The sequence below is a fragment of the Mustela nigripes genome, chromosome 16 (genome assembly GCF_022355385.1).
Source record: "Mustela nigripes isolate SB6536 chromosome 16, MUSNIG.SB6536, whole genome shotgun sequence".
NCBI lineage: Eukaryota > Metazoa > Chordata > Mammalia > Carnivora > Mustelidae > Mustela > Mustela nigripes.
In genome coordinates this window covers 21,568,024-21,581,491 of record NC_081572.1, presented here as the reverse complement: position 1 = coordinate 21,581,491, position 13,468 = coordinate 21,568,024, and the positions used below count along the sequence as shown (strand labels likewise).

The 13,468-nt window shown below is 49.4% G+C and overlaps 1 protein-coding gene across 2 annotated transcripts; it reads left to right on the top strand.

Moving 5' to 3' along the window:
* The first annotated feature begins 969 nt into the window (after window positions 1-969).
* On the top strand, window positions 970-12,643 carry GSDMA (gasdermin A). 2 transcript variants are annotated; one of them, XM_059378652.1, is made up of 11 exons: window positions 970-1,183; window positions 1,365-1,545; window positions 5,656-5,821; window positions 6,651-6,747; window positions 7,261-7,308; window positions 7,714-7,737; window positions 8,456-8,479; window positions 9,077-9,231; window positions 9,704-9,818; window positions 10,956-11,029; window positions 11,698-12,643. In XM_059378652.1, the coding sequence occupies exons 1-11, from the start codon at window positions 970-972 to the stop codon at window positions 11,938-11,940; spliced, it is 1,341 nt and encodes a 446-aa protein (XP_059234635.1). In that variant the 3' UTR covers window positions 11,941-12,643. The 2 variants fall into 2 exon arrangements, with proteins under 2 accessions (XP_059234635.1, XP_059234634.1); XM_059378651.1 differs by lacking the exons at window positions 7,714-7,737; window positions 8,456-8,479 and having other exon boundaries at window positions 9,029-9,231.
* Window positions 12,644-13,468: the final 825 nt, after the last annotated feature.

Here is a 13,468-nt window from a genome sequence, read left to right as displayed (position 1 = left end):
CTCAGTATATGTCTCCCAGGGCCACGTTCATCCATCCATTTCCTCATTCATTCTTTCCACATACATCTGCCAGGCTCTAGGCCTGCACCAGGTGCTGTGCTCGGTGCCTAGATGACTAAGACTCGTTTCCTGCCCTCTGGGAGGCCACAGTCGAGTAGGCGAGAGCCAAGAGAACAGATCATAATAACACGAACAACGTCAGGTTGCAGGTGTTCAGGAAGGGCGCGTACAAAGTGCTCTGGGGACACAGGATAGAGTCACTAGCTGCCTGAAGGGGAGGAAGAAGGGAGCCACAAAAGAGGTGACCCAGATTGAATCTTAGAGAGATGAATAGGGATTCTTTAGATTGGGAGGGAAGCAGAGGGAACCAAGGCAACGATTGAAATGCCTGGGTGTACTGGGTGGCCCCTGGCGGGAAGCGGGTCTGCTCTGAGGCAGGAGCCAGGGGGTGGGCACAAGGGAAGTGACCTCCAGCCAAAGAAGGGACAACAGAGCAGGCGAACCTCGTCTGCCTCCTCAGGCCCTCGGCACCAGTGGGGGCTGCCTGCCTCCCCGGACTCCCCGGTGCCAGCCATCAGAGTTCTCTGGGGGAAGGGAAGCTGGGCAGAGCTGCATGGGAGAAGCTTGACTTCCTTCACGTGTGAAACGTCCCAGCCCGGCTCCAAGTTCAAGTTCATGAGGGACATGAATGAGCTGTGCGCAAACACCCTTGACAGGCAAGGCTGGCTTCTCTATGCAGCCGTGTGACTTCGGGCAAGTCGCCTCAGCTTTCTCAGCTGCTTTTCTTCCTCACAAAGTGGAGGTGCCTTGCATTGCTCTCAGCTCTGACATTCCTAGTGTCCCAGCATCTTTAAAGGCACCCCCTCCCCCAAAGCCAGGTGATCTCTCTCGGCCGCAGCCCTTACCATGTCCCAGTCTCCCAGCTTATCACTCTCCTGTCTCTCCCAAAACCCGATCCCAACAGAGAAAATGACCATCTTTGAAAATGTCACCCGAGCCCTGGCCAGACAGCTAAACCCTAGAGGGGACCTGACGCCCCTTGACAGCCTCATAGACTTCAAGCGCTTCCATCCCTTCTGCCTGGTGCTAAGGAAGAGGAAGAGCACACTCTTCTGGGGTGCCCGGTATGTCCGCACAGACTACACCCTCCTGGACGTTCTAGAAGCTGGCAGCTCGCCTGCAGGTCAGTGCGGGTGCGAGGCTGGGCCCCAATGGGTGGGCGCCAGGCCCTGGTTTACGAGGGGGAACCCAAAGCTCCCTCTGCCCAGTTGTGCTTTGGTGTCACGTAGCCCTGAGCTCTCCCAGGAGGCAGGGGAAGAGGGATGCCCCTCAGCCTGGCTCCTTTCATCTTCTCTCTCCTGCAGATCCGACAGACTCTGGGAACTTTAGCTTTAAGAATATGCTGGATGCCCGAGTGGAGGGAGAGGTGGATGTGCCAAAGACAGTCAAGGTCACGGGGACTGCGGGGCTGTCCCGGAGCAGTACCCTGGAGGTCCAGACACTCAGTGTGGCCCCTAAGGCTCTGGAGACCTTGCACCAGGAGAGGTAAGAGTGGCAGGGCTGGGGGGCTACCAGGATTGGTGGGTGGTTGGAAAGGCTGCTTTGGGCCCTGAGTTAATGGGCAGGGCCCTCACACTGACCTTCACCTATGGGTCATCACAGCAGAGCTCTTAAAGGTGACCATACTGGGGGCGCCTGGGAGGCTCAGTCATTAGGCGTCTGCCTTTGGCTCAGGTCATGATCCCAGGGTCCTGGGATTGAGTCCTGCCTCAGGCTCCCTGCTCAGTGGAGAGTCTGCTTCTCCCTCTGCCTGCTGCTCCCCTGCTTGTGCGCTCGCTCGCTCGCTCTCTCTCTGTCAAATAAATAAATAAATCTCCAAAGAAAGAAAAAGACGTCCATGTGGTCCATGGGTGCATATCCTAACCACTCCTAGCCATCTCTTTCCACGACTCCCAGTACCACTCCCCTCTCTCATTCTCTCTTTCTCTCTCTCTCTCTCTCTCTCACACACACACACACACACACACACACGAGTATGAGCATATTCACATTAACTTGCTATGTGACCTTGGAAAAAATAACTTTTCCTCTCAGGACCTCAGTTTTCTTTCCTGAAAAATGATGTGGTTCCATGAAAACCTCTAGGGCTTCTTCCTAAACTTGACTCTATAAAAGGGAAAAGGTCTTATCTGCTCCCTACTGAAGCTTGGGCACAGCGTTCTGCTCCCATAAATCAAGCCGTCTGCCCGGTCCTATACCTATACGAGGCAGCCCTTGGGAACACTGCTCCCACGGCACAAGGGGTGTGGCTGATGCCATGTCAATGCTGGGCACCTCAAATGGGGGTGCTTGCCAGGGGAACTGACTTTTAAGTAGTTAAGTGGTGGTTGAAAGAAGGGAGGCAGGAGGGAAGTGATGAGGTGCTTAAATATTCATACAGCCTCAAAAGAGTGCAAAACACCCCCACTAGGAGCTGGGGTGCATTGGAATATTTTTGTATAAGAATCTCACAATCGGGGCACCTAGGTGGCTTGGGGGGTTAAGCCTCTGCCTTTGGCTCAGGTCATAATCTTGGGGTCCTGGGATCGAGCCCCGCATCGGGCTCTCTGCTCTGCAGGAAGACTGCTTCCTCCTCTCTCTCTGCCTGCCTCTCTGCTTACTTGTGATCTCTCTCTGCCAAATAAATAAATAAAATCTTTAAAAAAAAAAAAAAAAAGAAAGAAAGAAACTCACAATCTAGGGCTTGTAAAAAAAAAAAAAATCTGTAAAACGTAACTATAATCCAGGGTGAGAGATAGTGTCTAGGAGGACTTTGCCTGAGTTTTGTGGCAGGCTGGAGGGATTTCTGGCTGGGGAAATGAAGGGGGACTTCACGGAGGAAGCAGCCCATGATCCAGGCCTTGAAAGATGAGTAGAAATTGAACGTGAAGGTCTGGGAGAAGGACATTAGAAAGACACGTGGGTGAGAAATCTCAAAACCACTAGGGAGCATGAAGAGCTGGTTTGGCAGGAGCAGAAAAAGTAGGAGCAAGTGGGAGGCAGAGGCTAAGGCCCAGATCATGGAGGACCCAGGTGCCTGGTCAAGGATGTGGAACGATTCTGTAGGCTTTGGGGGACCCCAAGGATGCTTTGGGGTGTTTGTTTGTTTGTTGTTTTTGGTTTTTTTAATATTTTATTTATTCATTTGACAGAGATCACAAGTAGGCAGAGAGGCAGGCAGAGAGAGAGAGGAGGAAGCAGGCTCCCCGCTGAGCAGAGAGCCCAATGCAGGGCTCGATCCCAGGACCCTGGGATCATGACCTGAGCCAAAGGCAGAGGCTTAACCCCCCGAGCTACCCAGGCACCCCTGTTTTTGTTTTTTTAAGATTTTATTTATTTGACAGAGACTCAGTGAGAGAGGGAACACAAGCAGGGGCAGTGGGAGAGAGAGCAGCAGGCTTCCCACTGAGCAGGGAGCCCCATGTGGGGCTCGATCCCAGGACCCTAGGATCATGACCTGAGCCAAAGGCAGACACTTAATGACTGAGCCACCCAGGCACCCCCCCCCGAGGATGCTTTGATGTGCATGGTGATTAATCTGGCCAGACAGAGGAAGTGTGACAACTAGAGGACAGGTAGACAGGCAAGACACCATTCCACTGTCCATCAGAGATGCAAAATGAAGACAAGAACTGAGAAGAGCAGTCAGCATAAAGAGGGAGGAACCCGTTGGGGCTGGGGCACCTTTGGGGCACCAGAATGGATTGGACTTGATGGCTGATTGCAGGGTGAGGGAGGTTTGGTCAGAGACGATGCTGATGGAGAGCCAATGTCCAACACGATAACTATGTTAATAATTGTATGCTGTCCACGGGAAATTTGCTAAGAGAATCGATCACCACACATGCACAAAATGGTACCTGTGTGAGGAGCTAGCTATGTTCATTAGCTTAACTGTACCAACCATTTCTCTATGTAGAGGTATGTCAAAACATTCTGTGGGGCGCCTGGCTGGCTCAGTTGAAAGAGCATGCAACTCTTGACCTTGGGGTTGTGAGTTCAAGCCTTGCACTGGGTATAGAAATTACTAAAAACAAAACAAAACAAACAAACAAAAAAACCTAAACAAACGAACCAAAAAGAAAACCTTTAAAAAATGTTGTATACCTTAAATAAATACAACTTTTATTAAAATAATTACATATATGAGAACATTAAAAAATTAACTCTGAGACTTGACCCAAGTGATGACATGAACAGAAACAAGGAGACAGACTTTAGAAGTATTTGGAGAGAAAGACTGTGAGCCCCTTCTGGACATTTTGAGTTTGTGGGTCCAGTGAGGCATTAGCTGAGTGACCACAGTCAACAACACTATATTGTATACGTTGTACATCTAAAACTAGCATGATGACATATGTCAATTATATCTCATTTTATTTTATTTTTTAAAGATTTTATTCATTGATTTAGAGACAGAGAGAAAGGGACCAAGTGGGGGGAGGGGCAAAGGGTGAGGAAGAGAGAGAGAAGCCCAAGCAGACATCCCCCACCCATGCTGAGCCTGGAGCCCGATGGGGGGGCCGATCCCACAACCCCAAGATCATAACCCAAGTTGAAATCAAGAACCAGACTCTCAACTGACTGAGCCACCCCGGTGCCCCAATTATATCTCATTTTAGAAGAAAAATTTTAAGGCAGTTGGAAACGAGGGCCCAGAGCTCAGGAGAGAAGTCAAGGTCAAGATCCCTGTGGGGCAGTCAGCCATATAAAGATGGAAACTACAGGAATGAGGTGCGGGGAGCGGATGTTCAAGGAAGTCCAGACGGCAGACACCTGAGAACAGAATCTTAAAGAATGTAATATTTTAAGCAACCGAAGAAACTAGCACAGGAGACACAGACAGAACAGGTAGGAATTAGAAGGCTGAAAGCTGGGAGCAGAAACAGGGTGGCAGGGTGAGACCGAAGCCAGGAGAAGACGGAGTCACGGGGAGGCTTTGGGCAGCAGGGTCGGTGTTGTGCAGAGTGAGGGAAGGTCTGTGAACGCGGCGGGCGCGAGGTCGTTGGGATTTCAGTTGAGGAGTGGAAATAGAAGCCAAATGATCAATTTAGGAATGGACAGTGAGGAAGTGGTGTGTATGGGCCCATCTTTTGAGATACTTGCCAGTGAAGCAAAGGAAAAAAACCAGAAGGGTAATTTGAGGGAGTGGCAAGATCAAAGGACATGTTTCTGGAAGCCAGCAAGCGGGGAGGAGGAACTGGTGTTAATAGCAAGAGAGAGGTGAAGAGACGGGCCCCAGGAGAGATGAACAGGACTGAGAACAGGGAGGAGGGAAGAGAGGGGAAGGCACCCTGAGGCAGAGGGGAAAAGAGAAAGGAGCAGGCAGGGGGCCCTCTTCCGAGCCAAGAGCCGTGCCAGATGGTTTCCTAGTTTTCCTCTCAGCATCCCCGGAGGGAGGTGTCATTACCTTCATTTTATGGATGAGGCTCCCCGGACACAGAGTGGCTGCCCTGCCACCTGGGCTTTGGCCTCAGTCTTCTACTCCAGAGTCCTCACCCGTCTCCCTGACATCACCATGCCTCGCTCCTGCGAGTGGCTGAGGAACAGAAAAGCGCATGATGGCCCAGGCGGGGAGAGGTTCTGACCCATCCCTTCGTGCGTCTCCTGCCCCAGGAAGCTGGCAGCCGAGCACCCGTTCCTGAAGGAGATGCAAGAACGAGGGGAGAACCTGTATGTGGTCATGGAGGTGGTGGAGACAGTGCAGGAGGTCACTCTGGAGAGAGCCGGCAAGGCGGAGGGCTGCTTCTCCCTCCCGTTCTTCGCCCCCTTGGGACTTCAGGTTTGGTTCTCTCTCTCTCTCTCTCTCTCTCACACACACACACACACACCTCTGTATTTAGCCTCTCCTTGGAGCCTGCATTAAACACATTCATTTTCCCCATCGGTGCCTACCCAGGATACTGAAAATGACCCACTCCGTCTTCCTGCTATTCAAGACTCAGGCCCCTGTCAGCCAGACCCAAGCCCTCTCTCTGGTCAAGGGTGCCCAGTGTGGCCAGAGGCCTGTTCCAGATGCCACAGGGAGCCATCAGGGAAGGGGGAACTCATAGTCATGGGTCATCCCTCATGGTGTTCCTGGTGTACTGGAGAGAGACATTCTCAGTCTCACGAAGGAGACACACGGGTTAAAGCCCCGAGAACACAGGCCTGGAAAATTCGATGTAGATGAGAAATGCTCCACATACCTAAACCTAGTTTGTATAAATATTCAAGGGGTGAGTTGGAACTGGGAGTAGGGTTAGTCATGGAAGGCTTCCTGAAGGAGGTAAGCACAGGCCAGATGGCGAAGAGGAAGAAGGAACAGGGCCTGTGGAAACTCTCAGGTGGGATGGAGATGCCCGGGCAGGTGATGGAGCTGGTCCGTCCAGTTCCTTTCTGTGTCTGCACCAGGAAGGAAGATATACCTCGTCAGCAGGATGATGCCAAAGGGCTTCAAAGTGTATCCCATGGAGTCCAGACTAGGTGGAAAGGCAATCAGGGACACAAATGAAAGGTTTTGAACTTCTTATCTCCCCAGAGGTGCTCGGGCCTGCCCCTCCACGTGCCCCACCCACACCCCATGTCTCAGACTCTCGGAGGGTTCAAAAGTCTTCACTGTCTGATCCTAGGGATCCATAAACCACAAGGAGGCCGTGACCATCCCCAAGGGCTGCATCCTGGCCTTTCGAGTGAGACAACTGATGGTCAAAGGCAACAATGAGTGGGGTGAGCAGACACTGGTGTGTTGTCCCCTCCAGACAAGAATTACCCGCATTAGCACTAAGGCGCCCCGGTCCCCTCTGGTGGCAAGCCAGGGAAGGAGTGCTGGAGTTACTGTATTGTGGTCCCAGCTGCCAGGGACAGAACTGCAGGGGGGCTGCTCTGGAGAGGGAGTAAAGGAGCCCCTGGGTCCTGAACACCTCCAGCATGCTAGGCCCCGGGTTAGCTGGGGGGCGGGGCACGGAGATGAAGAAGCTCCGCCTTCTGCTCGCAAGAAGTCTGCACCCCATGGAGAAAACAGACCCAGATACCAGCACTAGGATGCAAAGCAGAAAATAGAGTCGTCCTAGGATTTACGGAGGAAGAGAAGAGTTCCTTGAGCAACAGAGGTGGAGCAGGGGATTTGGTGGGGCCTTTGGGGACAGGGACCTAGCCCTTAGCGAAGCCCATGGACTTGACAATAGAGAAGGGAAGGTGGGCAGCCATTTAAGGGTCCTCCTGCTCTCCCCTCTCTTACAGATATTCCACATATCTGCAATGATAACATGCAAACCTTCCCTCCCGGAGGTAAGTGAAATGGCTTCCCCTTTCACCCTACCCTGACATCATCTGCTAAAATCCTGCACCTTCCACTAGCATGTGCCATAATCCTTCAAGGAGCCCCTCGTTTTGTTTCCCAAGTCCCTTTATGAAAATATCTGCCCTCAACTTGAGGAAAGGGAGACAGAAGCACATAAATACTGTCCTAGAGAGACAGAGAAACTAAAAGAGACCGGAAGTCAGAAGCAGAAATGAGACTCAGAGATACTGTGTGTTCCCAGACTGTATGTGTGTTCGGGGGAAGGGAATGAGCTAACATAATCTCCTTGTGTTTTTATAATGATCACTGATAAAGCTGCCTTGACATCCGCTCTAGATAAAAAGGCACAAATAGGTTTTATGCTGACATATGTATGTTGTTTCTGCCTTCAGAAAAGCCAGAGGAGAAGTTCACCCGTAAGTTTTTTCTCTCATTTCTTTTTTTTTTTTTTTTTAAAGATTTACTTATTTATTTGAGAGAGAGAGACAGACAGAGAGCACAAGCGGGAGAGAGACTCTCAAGCAGACTCCCAACTGAGCACAGAGCCCTATACAGGGCTTTCTCCCTCCACCCTGGGATCAGGACCCGAGCCAAAATCAAGAGTTGGATGCTTAACCGACTGAGCCACCCAGCTGTCCCTTGACACAGAATTTTAAAACTCCAATCTTCTTCTCCTCTTCCCTGAAAGACTGACTGTTTGCAGGTCTCAGCAAATAACTGTCCCCAAAACATGGCAGAAATTCCAATGACTTAGGAAAAAGTGGTGGCAGGGGAAGACTTTAGACAGGCTACTCACGTGGTCTGACGCCACAGACCTCTGTCCTCGAGGGCCTCCTTAGCTGTAACCTGTCCCACGCACATCTTCTGCTCTGTTGCCCAGCATTTGGGATAGATGAGTCACTGAGTCACAGTGATGCCAACTCAGTCAATCCAGGGGCCCCTTTTCACGTTGGATTAGCTTCTTTCCTGCCCCATTCCTGCCTCCCATGAATGGAGCAAGTGTAGCTTCAAGATAGCTGGGACATCCCAGGAAATAGGATGTGTTTCCTAACCCCCATTAATGTTTCATTCCCTGGGCATGGCTACTGTTTTGGAGGAGTACATTCTTGTCTTTTCTTTCCTCTTCACCCCCAGATGTTATCCTGGCATCTGATGCTGGTAAGGAATTTTCTGAGTTTCTCCCAAGACTTTGGAATGAGGCAGTGGGCTGCAGAGAGGGAAAGACAGGTGCTGAGTCCCAGGTCTGGGCAACTGGAGCCGCTTCCAGAAGCTATTCCCCTGGACATAGGCTTAGGATGCCAGGCCCCTAGAGGGTCAGGCCAAGATTCAAGCTAACCTCAATCCACCCATATCCTTGGATAAAGACCCACCCATCCTCGCCTTTACTCAGTCACCGAAGTCATTCTTCTTTGTCGAATAACTCCAGAAGGGGAAATAGACTTTCCTCCTCAACTTTAAGCTGGAGTCTAAGAGAAAGGAAAGTCGATTGTCTACTGTCACGGGATGGGGCTTGGGAACGTGGGGAGAATCAACCGTCCGCTTAGATGATAATGTATGTCCTGGTCCACCTCCTTGCCCTAGACCATCCCCCATAACACCTCAAGTCACGGCTCATGGAAACTTCATAATCATGTTCCCTGGTCAAGAAGAGAGGTCAGGCTCAGGCTGGGAGCAGAGCACGGGGACCTGAGGGGGCTGGATGGGAAGGCTGCTGGACCGAGGGCACTTGGCTTACCATGTTCACTGTCTCAACAGGGGAGGAACATGAGGACTTCAAGACACTAAAAGAAGAAGTTCAAAGAGAGATCCAAGAAGTAAAGAAGCTAAACCAGGCAGGGCAAAACTCCCTGCTCACCTGCCTCAGCAAACTTCTCGGGAAGAAAAAGGAGCTACAGGACCTGGAACTCACGGTGAGGTCCCAGAGGAAGGTTGCTGGTGGGTGGGTGTGTGTGGGTGTCACAACTGGCAGAGGACAGGACAGGACAGAGGTGGTCAGTGGCTGGGAGAATCAATTGTGGGTGTCTTCCTTGAGGCTGGCCAGGTGTCCTCTCCACCCCCACCCGGCTGCCACTGCCCTCATCATGCCTCTGGAAAAGGGTACACAGGACAGCTTCTCTCAAAGCACCTGCTGACAGACAGAGGGTAGGCTGTGGGCCAGCAGGACCCTTCCTCGGAAAGGGGACTGGAACATTTCCCTCCCAGAGTTCAAGGCTCGGGGACCATGAAATCCAGGAGCCCCATACTTTTCAGAACTTGACACCTTGAAAAAGAAACAAGGAAACGAGAGATAGTTAACATATCTCAAGGGACTCTGATGGGCCAGGCACTGTGCTGGGCCCTTTACCTATGTTATCTTAAATTGCTGCCTACCTTTCCTCGCAGCTCGAAGGGGCTCTAGACAAAGGACATGAAGTGACCCTGGAGGCACTCCCAAAAGATGTCTTGGTATCGAAGGAGGCTATGGGTGGCATCCTCTATTTCCTCGGAGCCCTAACAGGTGAGTAGAGAATAAGGTCTTCATTTATGTACCTCTTCAGTCATAGGAATGAATCACCCAGATGTATGAATGAATGAATGAATGAATGAACGAACAACTCCATGCATGCATGACAGGCAAATTATACCACCGTTAAAATTGTTTATATCTACATTTAAAGAAATGGGTTAGAGGGCCGCCTGGCTGGCTCAGTTGGTAGAGCATGCAACTCTTGATCTTGAGGTTGTGAATTTGAGCCCCACATTGGGAACAGAGATTGCCTTAATAAAATAAAACAAAATAATAAAAATAAAAAATTGTTTACCTTCCTAAGGATTCACCTGGGCACCTTGGATCGTCTGAGAAGGTAGTCTAGCCTTGCTAATAGAGGTTGGGAAGTAACCCTAGTTTTACCAGTCACATAGTTAAAATTTCTACATATAGCTAAGCTCATCACTGGTTAAAAAAAAAAAAAAAAAAAAGATTATTTTTTTAAATTTATTTATTTGAGAGAGAGAAAGCGGGGTGAGAGGGAACAGGAGTAGGGGACAGGGTGCAGAGGAAGAGGGAGAAGCAGGCTCCCCACTGAGCAGAGAGCCTGAAGTGGGGCTGGGCTCGATCCTAGGACCCTGGGATCATGACCTGAGCCAAAGGCAGAGGCTTAACTGACTGAGCCACCCAGCCATCCCTAAGCTCATCACTTTTATATAGAAATTTGTTAGCTTTAATTTCAGAGAGTGACATCTTCGCATCTTGCTCCGAATTCTCTTCTTCCCTCTGCATGAAACATTACCCCACTTAGAAAAACTCCCTGGTCCTTCAGGAATAAGCTGAGATGTCTGTCCCCTTTAAAAGCCTGCCTACAAGTGCTAAGTCCAAAGCAGACCCCTTGGCTATGGGTCCCTTAACACCTTGTGCTGTCCCTGCACCTGGCTTTGTCTTCTCTGCTAGCCTGCAAGTTCCCTGAGTGAAAGGCGTATGATTTTTACCCAACACCCCAACAAAGGTGCCTAGCATAAAGCAGCATTCAACCTGGGTTAAATGTGTGGATTCATGAACACTGAAATTCCGGAAGTATACCTCTTTTGGGCCTGGAGCCCCCTTGGTACCAGCACTGCATTTTTATATTTATTTATTTATTTATTTATTTACCTCCAGAGCTAAGTGAAGCCCAACAGAAGCTGCTGATAAAATCGATGGAGAAAAAGATCCTACCCATGCAGCTTAAGCTGGTGAGAGAAAACTGCAGGTGCCAAGAGGTTTGGGAGGGAGTCAGCTGGAACCCATGGAAAGATATAGACTCAGCCTAACAATAGACTGTCCTGGTGAGCCTCTGTTGTAGGGCAGCGGCCCACGCTCACGGCTCATTTATCTCCATGTTCTCCCTTGTTTGTTATTTGGAAGTTGCAGAGTGAATTTCTGAGCAGTTATTTGGGTTTTTCAGCTTGAAAAGACAGAACACCTTGGCTTTGTTTATTCACAGCCAAGACTGTCTCAATTCACTTCTGGAAAATAGGGCTAACAAAAAAAAAAAAAAAAGGCTGCCCGCCATAACAGGGTGGTTAGAAGGCCCACGTGGAGTTGTAATGTAATGAAAGGAGTTATAGTAAGAGAAAGGTAGCCCTCTTCGTGGCTTTTTTTTTTTTTTAAGATTTTTTTTTAAGATTTTATTTACTTGTTTGGCAGAGATCACAAGTAAGCAGAGAAGCAGGCAGAGAGAGGAAGCAGGCTCCCTGCTGAGCAGATGATCCCAGGACCCTGGGATCATGACCTGAGCTGAAACCAGAGGATTAACCCTCCAAGCCACCCAGGCGCCCCCTTCTTCATGGTGCTTATAAGTTAGGAGAAAAGAGGACAGGTTTCCAGTTCTTTCTTTTTATGCTATTTTGGTTCCTTGCAGGTGGAGAACACAATGGAACAGAGTTTCCTACAGGATAAAGAGGGTGTTTTCCCCCTGCAGCCTGACCTGCTCTCCTCCCTTGGGGAAGAGGAACTGACCCTCACAGAGGCCCTAGTGGGGCTGAGTGGCCTCGAAGTGCAGAGATCGGGTCCCCAGTACACATGGGACCCAGACACCCTCCCCCGCCTCTGTGCCCTATACGCTGGCCTCTCCCTCCTGCAGCTGCTGACCAAGGCCTCCTAACTTGCCTTTCCACCTGCTTCCTGCCTCCTCATGCCTTCACAACCTCCCTGTGCTGTGTTCTTCACACCCAGGGGTATTTTAGAGCCGTCAAGCTGAAGGTGATGGAAACCCCGGCTGATTACCCAAGATAAGTGATACCTGCTTGTCCAGCTCTACCTCTCCCCCTACCCTTTCAGCTCCACAACCCATCTGTTGATGCTTAGATCCTCCAAAAGTGGAAAAGCTCAATTTTTTTTGGTTTGTTTTTTGGAAAAATTCAAATTTTTAAAACTATGAACCATTTCAGCAAAACCAAAAATAATTCACTTCTTATCCCAATCCTCCTGCTTATGCTTCCAAAAATCAAGATTTACTGGAATTAATGGAAAATATTATTTCACTTTGGATGAAATGTCTTTGGGTGTTTTTCTTAACTTCTGCCAGGAAAAAAATAAACACTGTCCTACTACATATAGATCATGTGCATATGAGTACTATTATACTATCCACGGGCCAGTTGGAAAGCCCAGAGAACTATGAAGGTATAGAATGTAGAATCTAGATTCTAAAGTTCGAAAATCATCAAAGCAGCTTGTCTTCAAAGAGGAGGGTTTAGGGTCCTCGGACTCAGGGTGAAGGACTGGGACAGGCTTATTTGTGATACAAACCCAAGAGTAAGGCAACTTGCAAGTATATCAAAGAGAATGCAGGTAAGTCTTTAAAAAAAAAGGGGGGGGGGGATGCCTGGGTGGCTCAATGGGTTAAGCCACTGCCTTCGGCTCAGGTCATGATCCCAGGGTCCTGGGATCAAGCCCCACATCGGGCTCTCTGCTCAGCGGGGAGCCTGCTTCTCTCTCTCTCTCTCTCTGCCTACTTGTGATCTTTCTCTGTCAAATAAATAAATAAAATCTTTAAAAAAAAAAAGTACCTAAGAATAAGACTGGCCCCCAACTTTTAAAAAGAAATGGTGATATTATCTTATTTCACCTTTCCTTCTGCTGCCCTCAATTCAGGGTGGTTGTAGGAGGAAGTAATATGGGCTTGCCATATGGACCTGCAAATATGGTTATCGCAATCTTATAAAACTAGTGGGTTCATACCATCCTCCTCTGTCTAAAGCTGAGTTTTAACATCTTTCACCAATTTCTTTTAAAGTAGTTTTATGGGTAGAGTAATTTCTCCAAGGTTGTTGGCCCCAGGAGTCAGACTCGCCCCTTTCTTAGCCACCGTCTCCCTCCCTCCAGTTCCCTCACTCAACAAAAATTCATGATCAACTGCCAAAAACTGTGTTAAGCCATCCTCCCCCATTCTGGGGCATCTTCCAATGCCTTACTACATTGCTCAAAGACATCCTGAGTAATTGTCTGCTGAGCTGGTTGTTTTTCTCTTGTGATGTATACTTAATAAAGAGGTGAGCTAACACCCTAACTATCCAGAAGGGTAACTTCGTAAGGATGAACAACAAAGCTCATCTGTTTTCTGTTTTCCTCCTTGACCCTTCTCGCCCACCTTCAGTTCGATAGGGTGTTATGAAGAAGAGGCTTTAATG

Coding starts and splice junctions, on each gene's coding strand:
- GSDMA (XM_059378651.1), top strand. CDS start 970: ATGACCATCTTTGAAAATGTCACCCGAGCCCTGGCCAGACAGCTAAAC. Junction 1,546..5,655: donor GAGACCTTGCACCAGGAGAG/GTAAGAGTGGCA, acceptor CTCCTGCCCCAG/GAAGCTGGCAGCCGAGCACC. Junction 11,030..11,697: donor TACCCATGCAGCTTAAGCTG/GTGAGAGAAAAC, acceptor GGTTCCTTGCAG/GTGGAGAACACAATGGAACA.